At 37.3% G+C, this 22,190-nt stretch overlaps 2 protein-coding genes across 6 annotated transcripts in view; one reads left to right on the top strand and one right to left on the bottom strand.

Moving 5' to 3' along the window:
- EYA3 (EYA transcriptional coactivator and phosphatase 3) overlaps positions 1 to 14,445 on the top strand; it is a 48,766-nt gene extending 34,321 nt beyond the window's left edge. For all 5 annotated transcript variants that reach the window (XM_072420574.1, XM_072420608.1, XM_072420582.1 and 2 more), the window contains 7 exons: positions 574 to 663; positions 2,915 to 2,973; positions 4,713 to 4,873; positions 6,055 to 6,169; positions 6,379 to 6,500; positions 10,545 to 10,645; positions 13,443 to 14,445. In XM_072420574.1, coding sequence (XP_072276675.1) covers positions 574 to 663; positions 2,915 to 2,973; positions 4,713 to 4,873; positions 6,055 to 6,169; positions 6,379 to 6,500; positions 10,545 to 10,645; positions 13,443 to 13,523 — 729 coding nt within the window. In that variant the 3' untranslated portion in view covers positions 13,524 to 14,445. The remainder of the gene's footprint in view (positions 1 to 573; positions 664 to 2,914; positions 2,974 to 4,712; positions 4,874 to 6,054; positions 6,170 to 6,378; positions 6,501 to 10,544; positions 10,646 to 13,442) is intronic.
- Positions 14,446 to 17,306: 2,861 nt separating this feature from the next.
- XKR8 (XK related 8) overlaps positions 17,307 to 22,190 on the bottom strand; it is an 11,319-nt gene continuing 6,435 nt past the window's right edge. Inside the window, exon 3 of the mRNA XM_072420562.1 lies at positions 17,307 to 21,016. Coding sequence (XP_072276663.1) covers positions 20,334 to 21,016 — 683 coding nt within the window. The 3' untranslated portion in view covers positions 17,307 to 20,333. The remainder of the gene's footprint in view (positions 21,017 to 22,190) is intronic.

The following is a 22,190-nucleotide window of genomic DNA, read 5'->3' as shown; positions in this document are numbered from 1 at the left end:
TGTATGTATGTAGATATATATATATATATATCGCTTGAATTGAAGACTTGCAAAAGTTATTTTAGAGTTACACAAAATTCAAAACATGATCATAACACCAAATGGAAGTTTTTTTTTTTGTTTTCTAATTAGTCTTACAATTTTCTAGCATGTTATAAAAGGATCTTGCAATATATTATACAGTCATACACATATGTCCACTGTATAGTCAGTTTTGATTAGAAGACAATTAACCTACCAAGCTAGGAACACCCTCAAGAAACCCATGCAAACAAAAAAAGGAAATGTTATAATTGCTTAGCCATTATGCTTTCCAAGTCGTAACTAATACATACTGTCATAATTTTACTATTCTCTCCCTTATGAAAATTATTCCAGTTTAGGAAGAATTGTCATAAGGTAGAGAATAGTAAAATTTGATGTTTGGGCTTATGTTAGACATATTCACTCTTTATCCATTAGTTCATTCATTTCTTAGCTTTTTTTTATTCTATTGTTTTACCCTATCTGTAATTCAGTGATAACATTTATATTGAAATGTTTTTTTTTTTTTTACATCATCTGTCTCTTTAGGACCCAACTCTAGTAGTAGGATCGGGCCTAGCCATGGAAGAAATGATATTTGAAGTTGCAGACACACATTTATTTTTCAATGACTTGGAGGTAGGTATACTTATAAAAATGTTGATTGTCTTCCCCAAAAGTGCCATTTAGGGCAACATTATATGTTTTACCCTATTGTTTTACTCAGTTTAGTTTCCTGCAGACTGAAGGAAACTTTGCTGGTGCAATTCTTTTGGCTTTCTGATTCATACATTGACTATCTCCTGTTGAAATGAGCATTGGGAATGGGCATAGAATAAAAGACAGAAAGACCGGTCCTATTATGTTGCTTTACTACTAAAGTTGTCTTCGCTGGCAGACTACATCCAAATGGGAATTACATCTGTTTAATTTCATTTTCTTTGGATGAAAAAAGACACACAGACTGTGCACAAGGACCCCGGAAAAGGTCTTTACAGGCAGCATTTACTTTTTGATACAACACTGTAATGACCACCATTATTTGAGATGAGATGGGTGCTTTTGTCAATGAAACAAATTCTACTTGAAAGTAAATAGGTAAATTAGTAAGATATAGTATTTTGAATAGATTGATGGGATGCTCTTCTGTAAAGAGTGGTCTGAAGCAGCTTCCAATGCAGCAAAAGAAGTTGGAAACATGATTCAGAATGATGTAGACAGTCATGTTTCAGACACACTAAATATAGGCAAGAAAGATGATTTAATATTATTTAGACCAGGGGTGCCCAAAACATCGATTGCGATCTCCTGGTCGTTTGCAAAGGCAACGGGAGTCAATCACGGACCCCTGCCCTACCCCTCCTTGCTGTACATTTCTAGGGATGCTGGGAATGTCTTTCAGTGTGTGAGAAGGCTCATGTAACAGTGGGGAGTGGGGAGGGAGGCAGAAAGGGCGGTCTGAGGTGAGCAGTGCTGAGTAGTGTTGGTGTTCGAATTCGACCCGAATTTGGCTGTTCGAATTCGGATGGACCTGACCCGAATAGCACAGAATTCGTGTGTTAAAAAAAAAAAATTATGTTAAAGTAATTTATTGAATGTGTGTGATTTGTTTTACTAACTTTTATTTATTTATTTTTTTTTTTTACAGGTTATCCCACAATGACAGGATGTACAGCCGTGGGAATCCTCCTGTCAGTGTGGGATCCTAGAGGTTAAATGGGGACAAGTCTCCTCATTCATCACCTCTACTGCTCTGTGATTGGCTGAGGAGAGGTAAACCCTGATGACAGGGTCCAAACGTCATCAGGATTTTCCTTTCCGCAGCAAATCACAGAGCACGCATTCATTGAAAACAGTGTAAGACCCCCGGCACTAGAGGTTTAATGGGGAAATGTCTCCCCATTCAAAACCCCTAGTGCTCTCTGATTAACTGAGGTACACTTTTCTCAGCCAATCAGGGAGCACTATCCCTATTCCTGGATAGAGTTCTCTATCCAGGAGCACAGGACTCTCTGTGTTCTTGAATAGAGAAACTCTTTCCAAGAAGACATACAACTAGTAAAGGGCTGCAAGAGCAATCAGGGGAGCGAAGGTGTCAGCTCTGCTCCCCTGATTGCTCTAGCAGTTCTTCACAGTCCCAAAAAAAACCCGAATTCTCCCACCATTGACTTTAATGGTGTTCGAATTCAGCATTCGATCACCCAAACACTATCTCCCTATTCGATCAAATAGTGAGTTATTCGACCAGCACTAGTGCTGGGCAGCCAAGTCAGTTTAGGCTCAGTTTCAGGGTTCAATTACCGTGCAGCATGTCATTCTCCTATGACAAGTGAACTGTAGCTTTCCTGTCCAGTCACTTCGGTGTCATATTCGGTATATATATAAATAATTATATGTTTAGCATTTTAATTGTTGGTAGATCATTTTAAAAGTAGCTCACAAGCCAAAAAAGTGTGGGCACCCCTGGTTTAGACTATAAGGAAGATGGCATTTTTATGTGCTCTTTCATTGCATTTAGCTTTCAGTGCACAAGGACAATTTATGCAGTGCATAAATAGTCCATAAAAGACTCTGGGGTCTATTTATACAGCAATGAATCTCACATTTATGGAAGCATTTACTGGTGGAGAATCAATTACTGGGATTGAAACAAATGAAACTTGAAGATTCCACTAGTTTCACTGACTTCTAAATAGTGTTAGTCTTGCTTTGCAAGTCAATGCAGTAATAAGCTCATTTCAAACTAGGATGTATATTTGTTGGTAGTTATACTGAGTTGAATTCTGAGCAAATAATTTTGAACTTGAGCAGTATGGTGACTAATTTTCTTTTTTATATGCTGTTGCCTAAATACAAAGTAATGTTAATCTAAGCTATTTTATTTTTGTAGGAGTGTGACCAGGTTCATGTGGAAGATGTTTCATCTGATGATAATGGTCAGGATTTAAGGTACTGTGCTGTGTGAAACATGGCTTTCCTTTTATTACTTCAGACATTAGGATTCTTTAATTATTGACTATCTAACCCAGGGGTCGGCAAACTTTTATGGCCATTTCAGGGGTGGGCGGGAGCAGACTAGGCTGGACTCTGAGTCCCATCCCAATGGCTCTGCCCACCACCACGGAACGCCCCCTGAAGTGAAATCCCTCCCCTCCGTATGCGTTGCGGAGGAGAGGGATTTCCCTTCAGGGAGCCTTCCCTATTTACCACGCCGGCGGAAGTATCAACACCGGCCGTGGTAAAAAGGGGAGCAACAGCAAGTTGTGACACCGGCTCCCGTAGTTCCTAACGCCCCCTGGCGGGTTGCCGGCCCACATTATGCCGGATCAGCCGGGGGGGAGTTGGTCCGGAACGAACTACCGGCTAGGCCGTATCTGGCCTAAAGGTTGGCATTTGCTGACCCCTGATCTAACCAGAGAAGAGTACTACTATTGTGGGTTTACCTACTAGCCAGTCCAAGCAGTACTGACATATAATGACAGATAATGATTTACCATAATGTTAAAAGCCCTCAAAAGATAACAATTAATGCACATAAATAATCACTGGATAAAAAAAAGTGAGAACATAGATCATATAAGGAGCAGTGTGTTTTGGTATTAACCGAGAAAGAAAAAGTTGAGAATAGACGTAAAACTATTTGTTAGCCATTTAGAAAGCTGAGGTCTACATTCAGTCGTTTACCTCTTGTACCAGAATTAAAATTTTGTAGTTGAATTTTTTTTTCTCTTCTGAGTAATTTTTTTTTTTGGAACCAAAACATTCATCTCTATTGTAGGGTAGTCTGGTTGGGGGAAGTGATGGCCGACGGGTGTGCTGAAATCATAATCCTTATGTTCCTTAATGGTCTGCCTGTGTAGTAATTTTGTCTTTATTAGTTCTCCTGTTTTTTCAGTAACACATTCCTGGTTACATCAGTTGTATTGAATGATGAATAACACATTACTGGAAATGTAGCTGTATGACCCAGTAATAATGAAGGTTCCTTTTCTGTGTGTGGATTATGTTATTGCATTGATGTGTATTTTGATGATTGGTGTCTATTTTTGCTAGGTTTTATCTCTGTTTGAGTGAACAATGAAAATTGTTGCATATCAGTACTGCTTGGACCAAGAAGTGTGTTGACCCACAAAAGCTTGTCCTGGAAGTTTATCTGTCAGTGGAAAAAAAATGTACCACAGTCGGTACTTAACTCTGTTGTTCATGCATGCATAGCTTTTTCCTCCTTAACATACAGAAATGTGTCACTTTTTTGTTCCTTGTGTTCATTTTTATTCTAGAATAAAATAAGATGTTATTTAGAAACTACAATTATCCTTATGTTAAATTACCAAATGTGTGTATATATATATATATATATATATATATTCTTTTTTTGCTTTGTTATGAGAAAATTGATAATGTTCATTGCTATGCATGTAAAATAGACATGTCACATGTTTGGTAAAGAATGTAAAATCTAGATTACATGACCATAGCATAAACACATTGATTTTAGAAGGCTATATGGAAGAAGAATATTATACAGTTACAACTAATATTATCTATTAATTTATAGTTGTTTTTTGTATTTTAAAGTAGTTTGTTAGTAATTGAAGCATACCGGGCTTAGTAAAATTTGCTCTACCTACGGGCAGGTTTCTATTAAAAATAATTTTTCATTATTTGTTTTCCACTTTTGTTCGCAGTAATTACAGCTTTACTACTGATGGATTTAATGGGACAGCAGGAAACCGAAACCTAACCTCTGGTAGTGGTGTCCAAGGTGGAATGGACTGGATGAGAAAGCTGGCATTTCGGTACCGGAGAGTCAGTGAAGTTTATGAAAAATATAAAAGCAATGTTGCAGGTGAGTGAAGTGTATCATTTTTCCAGTTATTTCATATATACAGCATCATCGAATGGTAGTGTTTAATTAACTCATCAGAGGTGTGTATGTACTTAGCACAACCCAGCTTGACCAAATGTTTATGGCTGTGGTATTGATGAGCTTTTTCTTTGTGACGATGGCATTAGTTTGACAAACTTCTGAGATCATTTACAATTCACTGACAAGTGTGTTTGACCTGCAGTTGATCTACTTCTGTCCTGGATATGATCTGTTTTAAACAGGTTCTGCGTTCTTTTAAACTTGTATTAGAATACAACACCTGCTTAAAGCAAATGAAAACCAATCACAATAGGCCCCCAAATGTGTTTGTTATGATCATGGGAGTAAAAAGTAAAAGTAAAAATGTGACCAGAGCTTTTTTAAATATTTATAACCAACAAGTAAAAAGCAGTAAAAAAAGATCTGATCCACTGGTCGATTGATATTGTCCATAAGACATGAAGCAGATAATAAGGCTCTTTTCTTATCATTAGTATTTCTAATGTATGTCAGTGTCTGTTTCATGGTGTTGGTGTTACAGTGAAAATAGTGTTACACTATGGTTGACGCATGGTTGTGTGTATGGTTAACACAAGGGTGTTATCACTATCATTGTATTAAAATCACAATAATGGTATTTGTCAGAGTGGAAACAAGGAACTTTCAATTTAATGCCTACCCTGGGTTAATGATTTCATAAGTAGTGAAACACCTTTAATACATTCCAGTTATGTGTACTTTCAATGCTTTTATCATAACAGATTCCTTTAAACCTCACATCACCAGAACCCCTGATAACATTATTCTAGACTGCTTTTCACTTTTATCAAGCTAATCCTGGCTACCTTGTTGAAAAGCAAAAACCTATTTACAGAGTTTAGCAGCTCAAATTTAACACACAACTTAAAAAGAGAATACAACAAACCATAATATATTATAGTTAGTTTTTGACTAGTTAGAGGATGGTATGATACCTGGGTTAGCACACTGATCTATGCAGCTGATCAGAAACCTTTAGTCACCATAGAAAATGTATCAATACCAGGTTCCATATAATGCATCTTTTTTTGCCATGGCTTTTCCAGATTTAACAATTGTAGTCAATTTGCTTTTTGTGGGAAATGTTGAAAGTATTTAACATTTTTGTATTCCTGTTACAGGATTACTGAGTCCACAGAGGCGTGACTCTCTTCAGAGACTTAGAGATGATATAGAGACATTGACAGATGGCTGGTTAGGAACTGCTATGAAGTGTTTACAACTTATCCAAGCAAGGTAAGCAGGGATATTTGTTTTTTGCTTTAAATACAAGGTTCACTTACTTTATTTTTATTGTGTTTTTATTTTTATTACTGGTTTAATATTTATGTTGGTACCATGCAGCGATGTTAATGCAGAAATCACTATTAGGCTATTAGTTGCAAATTTTTACTGAAATCACTTGTTCTGCTAAGATTAAATATATCTCACTGTTTTCACTTTAGGAAGAACTGTGTCAATGTATTAATAACAACCACACAGCTGGTTCCTGCTTTAGCCAAAGTCCTGCTCTATGGGCTAGGAGAAGTTTTTCCAATACAGAACGTATACAGTGCCACAAAAATAGGTAATGTGACAAAGTACTGACATTGTAGAAATGGATCCAATTGTCTTTCTGCTCTAAAGCATGTTTGTGTGTTGCAGCATGTACTGGTTTCTCTCCATGATGTTTTTTTTTTCATTAATCACATAAAAGAATTGATTTGTGTATAGTCAACATAAGATAAGACATTATTGCTTTTGTTATCATCTCTTTTACACCATACCATGAAAGCTGTTTATAGAAGTAACAATGAAAAACAAAATATTTGCGTTAGTCTTTAACCACCTTGCCGGTATGCCCGTACGAAGGTCGGGCAAAAAAAAATGGCTAGGATGGTTAACCCCGTAATTTTGTCACATCCTTACCTCCATGGTCCCGCTGTGCACATCCAGCGGGACCATGGAGGTAAGGATTCCAGCGTCGTTTTCCTATTCCAGCGTCGTCCTCCGTCCATCGTCGTCCGTCGATCTCCCTCTCCAGCGTCGGGTGCCAGCGGGACCGGTAAGATGCCAACCGGTATCTTGCGTTCCGCCGCCCGGCATCTTGCGTTCCGCCGCCCGGCCGGCTGAACACAAGATACCGGCCGGCATCTTACCTGGTCCCGCTGATCGTCCACGTCCGTCTTCGTCCAGCGCCGGATGATCTCTGCAGGGAGAAGCCGTCCGGCGGAGAAAAAAAAAACGGACGGCTCCTCCCTGCGTGCGTGATGACGTCGGCGCGTGTGCGGGAAATTCAAATAGAAACTCATTCATTCATTTTGTATTGGATTCAATACAAACTCCTGTATTCAATCCAATACAAAATAATTCAAATAATTACAGAGTACATAACTGGTAAATTCAAACTGTCATTTTGTATTGGATTGAATACAAACTCCTGTATCCAATCCAATACAAAAAATAAAAAAAAATAAAATAAAAGTAAATAACTTGGAAATTCAAATTTATCTTTTGTTTTTGATTGGATACAAACTTGCGTATCCAGTCCAATACAAAATAATATAAAATTAATACAAAGTACATAACTGGTAAATTCAAACGCTCATTTTGTATTGGATTGAATACAAACTCCGGTATCCAATCCAATACAAAAAAATAAAAAAAAAATAAAAGTAAATACATTTTTTATATTCATATTATCTACTAGAACCCCTGTTCGGACATATTTCTGTAAGTTACAGGTCTACAATTTAAAAAAAAAAATTCATGAAAAACAGTGGATCACTTTTGGTACAGAAATCTAGACCTCAGTGTAACGCTCAGGTGGTTAAAGGACATACTATCTGGGCAAAAGTTTTTGAAGACATAAGCATCACATTTTTTAGGCTTGTTGGACATCTCATTCCAAATCAATTGGATTTTTTTTATGGAGATGCCTCCTTTTTTCAGCTAATCTAGCCTCCTCTGGAAAGGCTTTCCACAAGATAATGGAGCCCATCTTGTGGAAATTTGTACCCATTATCCAAAAGAGAATTGGACATAGGCAAGGAGCACATTCACCATTAAAAGAGATTCTAAACACCCATTTGTTTTCACCATTTTTCACCTCACTTACAAAAGGGGCACATTCATTCTGAAACAGAAAACAGCAGAACTGTCCAAAAGACCTTTTGTATTCTGTATGATTAGCTGTTGCATTTTCTGGAAACACCAGACTTAAATTTTTTTGTTTTGGAAAAAATGTTTAAAAAGCTTTTATTGGTGCACTAGTTAAATGTCCCTAAACTTTTGGCCAAATAACGTGCCTTTAGGGGAAGCTGCAGAGTCTATATTCAACATCATCTCTATACTCTAAACACCCACAGACTTTTACTCCATTTTTCTTAAACCGAAATGTCCAAAGCAATATTTCCATTAATTTTTTTATCTTTAATTATGAGGCACAGGATTCATGAGTCACAGGTGAGTTATGTTGCCACCACCATAAGGCATTGCACACTGTCAAACAAGAAACAAAGCCTGCTGGTACAACCCCTCTTACTTTTAGAATGCTAGTGTCCAAGGAGAATGGATGTCTTTTGTCAGCTCCTCCGAATAGGAAAAAAAAAAACTTTCCTTCTCTTTAATTTTCATCAAGCAAGACACTTTGCTAACTCTGCAAGAGCTAATCTCCTTAATACAGCTGCAGACTTAGCTATTCTTAGGACCTCATAGTGACAAAGGCTGGGTCCATGCTTGATCATGTATATAGTATGTGTGTATTGTGATTTTCAGACATTGAGTCCTACCTGGGCACTTCTCCAGACTAAATGGGTAATGTTTTTTGCAGGCCCAAAGCTATTTACTCCATACCATTGTGTTTGTCCTGTTTCTGATGACTTCTTTCGAGTAAGGTCAACAAAGCCCACTATTATTATTATTATAATTATTAATATTTATATAGCGCCAACATATTACACAGCACTGTACATTAAATAGGGGTTGCAAATGACAGACGAATACAAAGAGTGACACAGGAAGAGAGTACCATGTTTCGAAGAGCTTACAATCTAGCACTGGAGGTCTTTAATGTCAGTTTTCTGGGCACCTTTACTGTCTGTGAGTTGGATGTGTAACCTGCCCTATGCTAGTTCCATACTGCTAAAGGGTAAATGCTCAGAGACTGAGTCCTGGTGTACCATGGTGAAGTGTCATGCGTGCAGCCAAATTATTTTTCCCATTCTCATGATGCTTTTTTTTTTAGCATTGCTGCTTTCTTATACCAGCGCCACTTGAGCTTGCATTTGTTTTTATTTCAAAGATTATTTTGAACAGGAAAGGCGAGCACTTCTTTTCACCTTGGCTCCTAGTTCTACATAACTGTGATTCACCCCTGCTCTCATGCAAGAATCCAATGCCCTTTCCCTGATTCTAGCCTGGTTCATGAGGCTTCTAGTCAGTCACTCCTGGAGGTCCTTTTGGACCTAGTATCACTTACAGTTTCATTGAAGGCTTGTGGAGCCCTTGAATCTCAATTTTTAGGCTTTATTTAGAAGATGTCACCTATGGTTTCAGGGATGGGTGTTGCACTCACTGCACTCTACTTTCGTCCTCGTTTATACCTAACATTCTACAAATATTTGGGGATCATGTTTTCCTTACTTTCTTACCAGGTTCCAATATGTCTTATGGCTTTGTATTCAGAAGTGGAATATTATTGAATGACTATATTTTGGTCAGTTTCCTATGTGTTCCATCACCTTGAAGAGTGGATTGACTGACTTTGAGGGAGCCTCCTTGAAGTTGTGTAGTGGCACTGCAAGCATTATTGTCTTCATATACTTGGACCCTTTGAAGGGGTCCCAAGGGGCACCTTTCTCCAGCTAAATATTTCCTGTATTTAGAAGTAGCTGAGGATGTGATAGAATACAGAGTTGCTTGTCCTTGGTTTTACTTCTGTCAGTTTGGTAACTTTTACTATTTGATCAGTTTTTGTTCTTTGAACTTGCCCTCTGCTTACCAGCTAGGTCCCTGAGCTTAATCCATTGACTGTCCCTTAGCCGTGACCTAAAGATAAGTGTTTTGCTGTTGGATGGTGTTCTATCCATCCCCTGTAGTGCTTTGAGGTATTCCAAGGGTCCCTTTGGTCTGTGGCCCCCTTGGTCTGTAATTGTGTACTGGTCCCTACCTTTACACTGCTTTCCAACATCCCAGCAGTTCACAAATCTATAATTATCTTAATAGATAAGGTACAAATTTTGTAAGAACATAAGATCTTTTCCTTGCAGTTCATTGAGGGATACAAGTCCCTTACTTCTGCTTACTGTGTGCTCTTAGCACTGCTTGCAACTAATTAGGAGTTTACCAGCTTGGTCATTTTTTGTTTACCAGTGTCTAGTGCCCCATGCTAGTGTCAGCACAACCCAGCAGTTCAAGATTCCCATGTCCCTCAGTAGAATTCAAGAAAGATACCTTTATATGTTCTACACCAGTAAGTACCAATACAGTAATAATCACTGTAACCTTTAAAGTTTAAAAATAATAAAGCCACATGTCTGTAATAAAGGTTGGTGGAACTTACATTACATTTATCATGGTCATTTTATTATTTTGAACATTAATGTGATAAAACATTAACCTTTACTTGAAGGAAAAGAAAGCTGCTTTGAAAGGATAGTGACAAGATTTGGAAAGAAAGTTACCTATGTGGTGATTGGAGATGGCAGGGATGAAGAAATGGCAGCAAAACAGGTATGTAGGCATTTGTATTTGACATACATTAAAATCTGGGACATCTTCTTCTAGTTTTTTTTTGTAGCCTGCACCTCTTTTAACACACACACTGTTTACCCCACTTTTCTACTGTGAGTTTAACTGCTCTGAATCCAGACATGCTCCTATTTCATTTATTTATCTACTTTTAGGACTCAGATGGTGTTTTACGTCACATTCATAGTAAAAAAAAAATAAATAGAAAATGAAAGTAAAAAAGGTAACAAAAAATTAAAGCAAACTTGAACCACTTGAACTTGAAGCACCATTGTGTGTATGTATAATAACTGAACATCACCCCACTACCCTGTGCATACAAACAACATGAATGTGTTGCACAAAAAAAAAAAACATTTACATGCACAGTGTTGTATTGGATATTTCTGTGCATGCTTAAGTGAAAGAAATACTTCTAGGCATTTAAAGCATTCCAATTTGATAATTTGGGGCGCTGTTCTTCTGCATTAAGAAAATGTTTTATTTAGTAATTTTCTAGACAAAAAAAATAATTTTTTAAAAAATAATTTTTACTTTCCTTTAAAAAAATTGTACAAAAAAAAAATTAGTATATGTCAGCTCAAGTGTCATATAATTCCGAAAATTTTCTATACATTTAGTCAACAACATAAAAAGAACCAGAACCAATAGCCCAAGATTCGCTTTAAATCTTGCTGTTGCAGAAAAAAACATCCAAATTTACTAACGAATATATCCTTGTGATCTGTAGAAAATGCAGTCAGTCACACTAAGGCATAACATGTGGAATATTTAAATCGGTCATAAATAGGAGTTCTTTCATGTAAACTGACAACCTTTTCTATAAGTTTATGCCATACCTGAAAGAATCGAGAGATTTGCTTATCATCTGCTCTCTCTGTTTCAAACTTTTCCCTGTCAAAAATCTTCTTTAGCACTGCAGTCACCCCTTGCAAGGATGGTCCCACTGGGTTAATCAATTCCTTCAGAATAACCCTCCTGGCCGCCAATAAACATATGGTGGTCCATCCTTTATGTTTCATCTGTGTGATTGTGGGCAACCCCTGCTCCCAAGAAACAAACACAAGATAGGGTCCTTCTGAAGTGTTTGGTCCGTAGTCTCTTTAATGGACCTCATTACCATGTCCCAGAATTTGCCAATCAGTGAGCAACTCCATAAATAGTGCGTTAAAGTAGCACAGATTTCACCACATTTGGGATATAAAGAGAGGTGTCCCTGCGCATCAATTGAGTCTCTCTTTCTGAACACCTTGTAGGCTTCATTCATAATTTTGAATTGAGACTCTCTCCAGACTTCATTTATCATATTTTCGTACATTCAGGTAACCCTGTAAAATTTGTTCTACCAGATCTGAGTTTGGGAAATCCTTTTGCCACTATCGCACATTGGTCTCAGAGGGTGGTTTATTAAAAGCTTTCTGAAAGTATTGGTAGAGATTAGATATTGACGGAGGGGATAAGGTAAGTAATTTGTCAAAGATATCTCGCCACATTGGGTTGATTTGGGCATATGGCTCTGTCAGTGTTTTACAATGTATTGTTATTTGCAAATAATACAAAGGGTGGATTGACCAAATAGGCAGAGTATACTTCGTTTGTAGAGCCCAGGCAGATAATATTTGGTGAGTGTATGTGTCCAATAAGTCTTTCCAATAACACAGCCCTTTCTCCTTCCAAATTTGGAATACCTTGCACATTTGTCCTGAGACAAAATTTGGGTTACCACTAGTAGGAACATATTTAGATACAAACGTAGGCAATTTCAGTTTGCATCTAATTTCCCTCCAAGTGAGTATCGTGTCCCAAATTAGTAGATTGTGTTTCAGGGTAGCAGGTAGTTGAGTTACTTTACAGTGTAGAAGGGCTTTCAGATTCCAAGGTGATTCCATACTCATTTCTAAATCATAGTTGGAGCACCTGGAAGTGCCCCCAACCCAGTCCACAACATGACGTGTAAGGCACGCTAAATTATAATACCTCACATACGGAAAAATTAAAAATTTAAAATGTATGAAGAAAGAAAACCTGTAGCAGTAAACGAGTTAATGGACAACTTGTACCAAAGTTTTAGCTGTATTTTTTTTAAAACATTTCTTTATTGGCAGAATAAAAGCAGCATACAGTAACAAACAAACTGTACAAATCCAACAAACATCATAATAAAAAGATAAACAAGAAAAATGAACCTAATAGTACAGGTAAAAAAAAGAAAAACACCTAAAACATGACAGGATTCATTCAAGTGTTTCATTGATGCAGGAAAAATATCTGCCACTCCTCCATTTTCACAGGGTGAAAGTAGACATAACAAAATATAACAATAAAACTAAACAAAGGGGTAAAACACAAAACAAAAAAAAAAGGGAAGCAATACCACTTTCATGTAAACAAAATGCCGGATCCCACACTATCATATATTCACATAAAGGATGAAGATAATAACAAGAAATGGAAACAAAAATATAGATATAAAAGGATCAAAATAGGTCATAATACCCTCATTATGTATACACTATAGACTTAATGACCTTCTTCATTATACATGTTCTAAGAAGCTCCTAAAACTCTACAGTCATACCAGACCGTATGGCGAAAAAGTTTTATTATTTCGTTCAATTTAGCTGTATTTTAGGACTTAAAAAAAAATCACATCATTTGTTAGGTCTAAACCATTAGGTTGCTAAGCTATTTTGTACATAAAAAAGAGTACTTGTACATATTTTGGGCTTCTTATCTTTCACTTTGGCCATCTCTGATTGAATGTGTTTTGTTCTTGCAGCACAACATGCCTTTCTGGAGAATCACAAACCACAATGACCTCATATCCCTGCATCAGGCACTGGAGTTGGACTTCTTGTGAGGAATGCTGGAAAAGCATGGATTTCTATACAAACTTTGCAGATCAGCAGGTGCTTCACAAACACAAAGCCCAGGTGAATCCCTGAGGCACAGATGTTAGATCTGATAAACCTGCATCCATCCTGCAACTTTCCAAGGAAATACTTTCAGTTTTGGCCTTCAAAGAGGAGGAACCATTTCAACTATTTCAATTATTCAGTCCTGTAGAATATCCTTTTTAGCTTTTACATCCCACCTACCTCTTATTTTCTTGCCAGAATTTTTTTTTCAGTTTTCCTGTAGATAATTTTTGTAAAGTCCCCCCTACCTCCTCTTGTACAGACTGTGTTCAGTTCCATTCAAAGGCAACTTCTGGTTAGTTGTAGGCTGTTCCTCCCATGCTAGGAAATACATTTGTAATGTTACGAGCACACGAGGAGCAGGTATGCTTATATAAGACAAGCCATAACATGTAGCAGGGGATCCTAAAATTGTATTGCATCTTGATGTGAATGAAGTAGCCAAGACTTTCAACTAAGGATGTGTGATGTCTGCATCAAACTTTACGCGTCCTCCCCTTTACCTAGGGTATGAACAGCTGAATCAGTCAGTGTACATTTTTCTGGGTTTTTTAAAAGTATCACAAGTCATAATGGCTTGCCTTATTGTATAATTACCATTCTGGAACTCATCATGAAATACCTCGAAGGAGGGGGAAGAAAGACCTCCATTAATTTACCTTTTGAATATATAACTTATTAAAGCAGTTTTTCCTGGATATGTTTCCCCTCTGTATTTATCCTGAGCAGAAGGTAGGAACAAACACTTGTTGTATTAGGAGATGCTGTTTGTGGTGATTGTATGCAAATGTTCTCTTTCATGAAATGCAGAAATACTCTTATTTCCTATTTGATATTAAAGGTAAACACAACAATCATTTAAAACTGTTGCTTTAGTTTTCTAAACTTTGGTTCATCATGTATAACTATTCAACAAAAAAAAGAAAGAAACTCTTTATATCTGTAGCTTTTTGCCATGTGTTAGAGTATCTAAAAACATTTTGAACAGAATAGGGTAGAAATTAAGCTGCTGGCTTAAAGTGGTAAATTATGTGTTAATTTATGCTCGTTTCATCTTTTTAGGACGATTTACCTCTACTAGCCCTGTCCTGCAAACTCAACAGGGATTGGGAGGATATCAATGTCTTTACAAAAATCCCCTTAGATAGATAATTATCACATAAAAATTGTTCCAATTTGAAGGCTACCTGTTTTTTGTTCTGGTGGTTTTAACCTCTCTACACTCCATCTAGTGAATTTATATATATATATATATATATATATATATATATATATATATATATATATATATAAATAAATAATTTGCTATGGGTGTACAGATTTGCCAGGACCTCTGTCATTATGATGGTGAATAAATATTACCAGTCAAATGTTTGGACACCTATTTTCATTCAGTGTTTTTTTCTCACATTTAGATTGTTATTGTAGACATTCAAACTATGAACGAACACATGGAATTATGTCCTGAATTCTGTAGTTCATTTTGCTTAACTAGAGTTCACCCTTGCTTAGACTCTCTCGCCTTTTACTCTGAGGATCCTGATGTGGATGTACAAGGTCAATTAGTATACACGTCCAATGGTTCTTGTCTGATAATCGTCTCAGGGCCGATATCGGGCTAGAATCTGGCATGTGTACAGCGCCCATCGTCTATATGACGGTCCTGGCGGATCCATGGACGACCAACGTACTTAATAGAAGCAAAGGTGGAGAGCACGCAGCGGGGTGCCACTCCGTTGTTCTCCCCCTGCCCTCTCCATAGAGCAGAATGGTGCTGTAGGTACAGCACTCCTTTATGCATCGTGCAGTGTACCCAGCCTAATGCTTTATCTGTGGAGGTTCTAGGCACTTTTCTGCATCTTCTTTATCTTACCAATATTCCCCTTGCCCTAGCGACCTCTGACTCAAAACTTTACAGAATCAGTATGACCATATGCTTAAAGTCCCCTCTACCTAGTTAGAGATTTTGGAGACTGGAACGGTCTGGACTTTTTACTGGGGGTTTTCCCAACTGGGAAGAACCTCTGTAGACTTTAATCCACTCGCTTCTGGCAGTGGCTCACTTTAACAAGGGGACCCCAGTGCTGGTAGAGGGAATCCTGTGTTGAATGATACTGATCAGCAGTACCAAAGTGACCTAAGTGTCCGTTTCAGCTGGCAGGGCCTGCCCATTACCAAGTCCTGGTTTGACTCCGTTTGTCCTCAACCATGGTTGTTTGGATTAAATCTTTTCAATATGATCTCCTCAGTAAAAGGGTAAATCTTGACAAAAAATGACAAATGGCTCACTAAGGCTTCTCCCCTTATTTCTTCCATAGCCCTGTTGTCCATGAGTGGTTATAAAGAACATTGGCCACATATCTAAGGTTCTGGGTTTTGAATGCTGCCTTTAGGTAGCTACTAACCTGTGTGGGTTTGAAGGGACAATACCTTTTCTCATCTTTCTAGGATTGCATCACTAAAAATTGAACTGGCAGCAACATTATTTTCATTCCTTAGACAAAGCTTGCCTAATCCCTCTCACCTTGTTTAGCACACAGCCCCCTAAAACATGGGTTCTGATCATCCTGCAGAATTGGAAGCCCTAAGTTTACTAATTCCTCTGTAAAATCTGCATTGAAAAATGGGGATGCACCCTCACTGTGAAGTAACTCAACTTTGAGTGGCTCAGTTAATCCTTCTGCGTTTTTATTCCCAGGGTCGTTTTCCCCTCTAGTCTTCTTGGATCAGTGTAGTTCCCTCTTGGGTTTGTAGCATCCAGCTCCCTTCTACCTATTCTATCGGAAGTTCCCAGGTTTTGTGTCTTTGTCCCCTTTGTGGGGTGTGTATTTTTCTTAATCCAGTTTTCAATATCTAATCCTTTAGGTGGCTTCAGCTGCAGGTACTTTTCTCTGGCGCCATTAGGTGTTTATCCTGTGCTTGCAAGTCTCCCTGTATTTCTCAATAGACCAGAAGTAAAGCACTTTCGTAAAATCCTTTCCTTTTTTAATCCATTGAGGGACATAGGTCTATGTTTATGATCTTACTCTTGGTACTACAACAAGGTATTCTGATAATTGTCATGGGCTGGCCTACAGTCCAATGCTTCTGTACACAGAGGCTGTATGACTTCCTGTCCCTTAGTGGCCTTCACGAAAATGTATTTATTTTTTCTCTATTTTTAATAGATTCTTCTCAAGCAAGAATCTGATATGTGTATAGAGATCATTCAACACTGTTCATGGATCTATTCTGGCAGATCCATGAATGACGGAAGATGAGTGACTGAAATAGAGGTGAAGGGAGGAGAGGGCAGCAAGATGCCACTCGCTTGTTCTTCTTCCTTCCCTCTCTATAGAACAGAATGGCGCTGTTCATTCATCTTTCAGTTGTTTGTCACTGGGAACAATTGTGAAAGATTGTTTCCAACTACAATAATTGAGCGTGTACACAGCCTAAGTAATTTTTGCAAACATCTAAGGCTTAATTGACACACCACTAAAGCATGGATTAGAATCATTAGCTTTAAAAGAAATGCCTTTTTTATATGGAAGCCAAGTAAAATTTTAAAATTACAGATATGTGGCTGAATCTGTTATCCTTATCATTTGTGAATTGTGACAACAATAGTTCAAGGGAGGAAAGAGTTAATTAAGGTAATAGTTTTATTAAAAAAAAAAAAAAATATATAGAAGAATGCCACCGAACTGTTTTGTTAGTCTGTAGTGTTAAATGAGTAGGAGAGATGTAAAATAGACATTTATTAAGAAAGGTTACCATTTTATAACAGATGCTTTACATTTTTTTAACATAAAATTGTTTAATAGAAAAACTCAGTCCAAAAAGATGGCAGTATACTGCTGTCATTTAAAATACATCACAATTTTTGCATATATTTTTGTATAACAACAAGTAGGAATTCAAAATATGGCTTCTTCAGGGATTAGGCTCCATACAACATTCAATTTACAGGCTTGGTGGTGGAATAAATTGACTTCATGTTTAATTGATCTGATTGGGTATCTATGGGAGAGATTTCCCTGACATAACTACTGGTTCTGTTCCTGCACACAGACTATATTGTAAAGACTGCAATCCCCAGCAGTTAAAAGATGATCAGATGCATGGACTCTAGTAGGGCTTTCATAAAAAATGTAAACTCTGTAAAGCTGCAGGTAGATTTAAAGTACTATCCGTCCTAGCAATTCTGAATATACTATGTACTGACCCTGCCAGATGGTGTCACAGTTTACCTATTACCTCCCCACCCACACATTCCTTTTGGCCCTTCACTATGATATGGTGACGCACTGACTGAAAGAAATCTATGGTTAAACTATGTGACAACAAAAAAAGTGTCTGGGCTTTGATAGTTTAGAATATTGGAGCATGCAGGAACTTCTAGGGACAGTGATGTGTTCACCCTGCCTGGAAAATTAAATAATGTGGGTAGTCTTTCCCTTTAGGAAAATGATTAATACTGTCATTTTTACTTGCACATCAGCTGAACATGTAAAATTTACAAAGGACTATTGTGAGGAATATGACATTCACAAGCAAAGTACAGGAGGTATTATGGGTGTCAATATCTGCAATAAGTACAGAGATCTATGTTCTGTGCATGACTCACAAGCACCCTGCAGGGTGGATGTAGTCCCCCCTGACCCACAAGACTGGTCATCTTGTGCAGTGTGTACATGACTATAGAATAAGAAATGCTGTTATTTATCATTAGATATAGATATATATTTATATATATATATATACACATACATACACACGTAAAAAAATAAATGCAAATCCAAATACATTATGCAAAATTCATTTGCAGCAAAATTTAAGGCACTTCCAAAAGCAGGAACTACTTATATCCCTAGTAAGCTTAATTGTGTAGCAGCAACTATTAGTATTTGTGTCAAAAGTACAAATCTGAGATTTTTTGTAGAACTGGAGCATCATAATGGCCCATAGCAGCACTCTGTGTACCAATTACAAATACAGAGAAAAGGAAGCATGTAGTTTTAATTAAAGAGAACCATAAACGTGTTTCAATGCTATGACCTGCAGCAAGCTTTAGGCAGTCTTGGCATGTGAAATCTCCAGTGCTTGCACAAAGCTTTTTACAGGAGAAATACAGGAAAGTGGTTGGAGTGGAGCAAAGCAGCACCCCTGGAACCAACACTAGCACTGTGCACAAACCTGACAATTTCTTCTATGTTCAACTAAACCAGACTAATATGGGATGGTACTTGTTTAGATTTTGTTCCTCCACAGCAACATTTACAATCCACATTCTTGCCGAATGATTACTGGGACAAAAATAAAGTACAGTCTGAATTGGGTTGGGTTAAAATATTATTGATTAGATAAAGCGGAGAACTGGCAATTACACACATTCTGCTTACTCTAGAAAGAAAGCAAAACATATTACAATCAAATCTAGCTCTCTGTCTTTAACTAAAAACAAAAACATTTAAAAAAAGGTTTCAATTTAAGTGCATCAAGCTGCAACAATACAAAGTTTTAAAAGTGAAGAGAGTCTGAATACTTTCTGAAGCCACTGTAAATAATTCACTCCCAGGCTCTACCAGAAATTTATATCAGAAGGGAGAACAATAATCCTATTAGCTGAAAACCTCAATCTGACCCTGCTAAGTGTGCAGGTAAAATATGTAAACCATAATGTCCATCCAAATGATGATAAATATAGCAACTTACATTCAAACAGTCACCATATGGATCTGCTCCGTATATATGTTCACTTTGTAAACAAATTCCTATAATATTTTTGGTACAAACTGCATATCATTTGCCTGTTTGTAGGGTTGGACTTTAAGCTTTTCAAATCCTAAGATAAACTTTACAGATCACGACTACAAGATATTAAAAAGTAAGTCCATTTGAAATGATATTTTAGTTATTGATGGATTCTGGGTATAAACCAACAAAACATTTTTCTTTTCCTATTGTAACACCTTCTTCCTTCCAGAATTATCCTGCAGTTGTAGAAATCTAGTCATTCCAGACCTATTGTCTATACTGTAAGAAAGATGACCAATCGAACAGGAAGAGGAGGACCCCTTTTTAGCAGCTTGGAAGATCATTGGCAGTCCCTTAACTCAAGCTGGTGTCACAGTGGATAAAAAAGTTGTAAAATTGGACTTCTTGGTATATGTGTGCATAATGAGCCATATCTGCTGTATGACATACAGAAACCAGTCTCAAAAAATGTGAACATGCCACTTACTGTGCTGTTTACTGTCATTTTTTCTGGACATCAAGAAGAAAAAGTCCTGTCTCTACAAATGTGACCACACATAGAACACCACAGCACAGAACAAGGCCTGGTGGGTCAGTAATGGAGAATGATCAGCTGCCGGAAGACTACATACAGGCAAAACTGGTGACTGTCCCTATACTGATTTTTGGGAAAAGCTCCTCTTTAAATCTTTAGTGTCTGAAGGCCAGTAGATTAGTTTTGATCAGACCAATTAAAAGATTGGTGGGGGGTGGGGGTGACAACACTTTACTGCAAATGGCTTAGGAATAAAAGCACAGATCTTACTGTTGTTTTGCACACTTCATGAACGCTATAATCTTACTGCTATATTGTAAAAACATAATTTGAGCCCGAGGCTTTGGTATTTGAGCTGCTCACAATGAGCTATGCGAGCCCATTATTAAGCATTTGAGGTATGAAGGATAAATTAGTGATAACTTCAGTCACATGCTGAAGTGTTTCAAATCCAATGCTACAGCTGACAGGAATAGCACTAATAAATTTGGTGTGCTAAGTGGGCCATTCGTTCATTTTGTATCTTATATGGTTTCTTTGCCGTTGCTACAAACATCCTGAATTTTCCTTCTACCATACCATCAGTTTCATCAGAGACCTTTTTGGTTTCTTTGACCACATTGGGGTGGACATACTTGTAATAAAACATCCTTATGATGAGACCTAGAGCAGTTAGTAGTACAGCTAACCAGAAAAACAAACTTTCATAATGATCCAGGATGGATGGAAATTTAAGATACTTCCATGACAATAGAAGTAACAATGAATCTATGGTAATAAACGTATGGTAAAAAATACATCTGTGAATTGTTCTCCCATCAGCTATGTTAAACCATGAGAAGTAGAGGATTGCTGCCACAGTTGCCCTGTAGAAAGGCTCCAGGAGTTTTCTCTTCATGAAGTCTGTCTTCTGCAGGCATGCCCATAGAAAGAAGACAAGCCACAAGCCAACAAAATGCAGAACAATCATCCAATGAAAGGTGACTGTAAAGAGTGTGATACACAAGATACGTGCTGAGATCAAGAAAAAATTCCATAGGAAATAAATGAATGAAGAGAAAAAGTTCAGCTTTTCTTTGTCTTTGAGAAACAGTCTTAGTGATTGGTGGTAGTCTAGAATCGCCCAGCTAATGCAAATAAATGAAATTGCTATGCTGAAATCTGGAAGAAAAAAGAATTAGGGTTAACTTAACTGGAAGAAATTATTCATGTTTTTTTATCTTTTTTAGGCAGTAGGAAGTGACAGTGTTGCTAAACATTTTTTAGGTGCTACATGCAATGTTCAAGGGTGACTTGCCACCACTGCCATCTCATTAATCACAACTATACAAGGGTTTTTTTTAAGTGCTTTTATTTTATAAAAAAAAATGCACTACTTTGCTAGTCTTTTGCAACCACCTGCAAATGACTGAAAACGCAGTTACTACCTATTACCAATTCTGGCTGGCTCTTGCCAGTAGGCACTCAGGAGTTTTTACTGCAAGTCTATCACTACAGTAGTTACATTTCTACAAATTAGTACATTTTTTACAAACCATAGGACACTAGGAATTGGGGTCAAAATACACAGGTGCCGGACAGCTGGGGCATATTACAAAGAGATGGAAAAATGGGACATACTAAGGGTGAGAGCCTTTAGAGGGCCATTAGAAAGTTGGACAGTAGAAAGCGGACACACAGTTACTGGATAAGGGTGTTACTGGATACCTCTGGCATAAACTGCTGGGAGCACTGCATTTTTCACAACTTGCCTGCCTACTTTTTGACCACCTGGCTACAGCTTCTGAAAATAATTTCTGGGGAGAACACAAAGTGTTTATCTATGCTGATTATATAAAAAAGAAAAATGGTTCCATGAAGTCCAGAAACCGTTTGCCATGTGATATTAATATGGGCATTCTACATTTTCTGTTAGGTGTGCCCACATAATAATATATAACAGATTGCACAAACTCTAACCGCAAACCTTTATAAAGTTTTTGTTCAGATCACAAAATATTACAGGGTTTATTTTTATAAATGACTCGGGATCTCTATGTATCATACAATCGGTTGGCAGATGTACAGTTAGGTCCATAAATATTTGGACAGAGACAACTTTTTTCTAAATTTGGTTCTGTACATTACCACAATTAATTTTAAATGAAACAACTCCGATGCAGTTAACTGCAGGCTTTCAACTTTAATTGAGTGGATTGAACAAAAAGATTGCATAAAAATTTGAGGAACTAAAGCCTTTTTTTTTCCCACACAATCACTTCATTTTAGGGGCTCAAAAGTAATTGGACAAATTAAAAAGCTGAAAATAAAATGTTCATTTCTAATACTTGGTTGA

The sequence above is a fragment of the Pyxicephalus adspersus genome, chromosome 1 (assembly GCF_032062135.1).
Source record: "Pyxicephalus adspersus chromosome 1, UCB_Pads_2.0, whole genome shotgun sequence".
NCBI classification, from domain to species: domain Eukaryota; kingdom Metazoa; phylum Chordata; class Amphibia; order Anura; family Pyxicephalidae; genus Pyxicephalus; species Pyxicephalus adspersus.
This window is presented reverse-complemented; position numbering and strand designations above follow the sequence as displayed.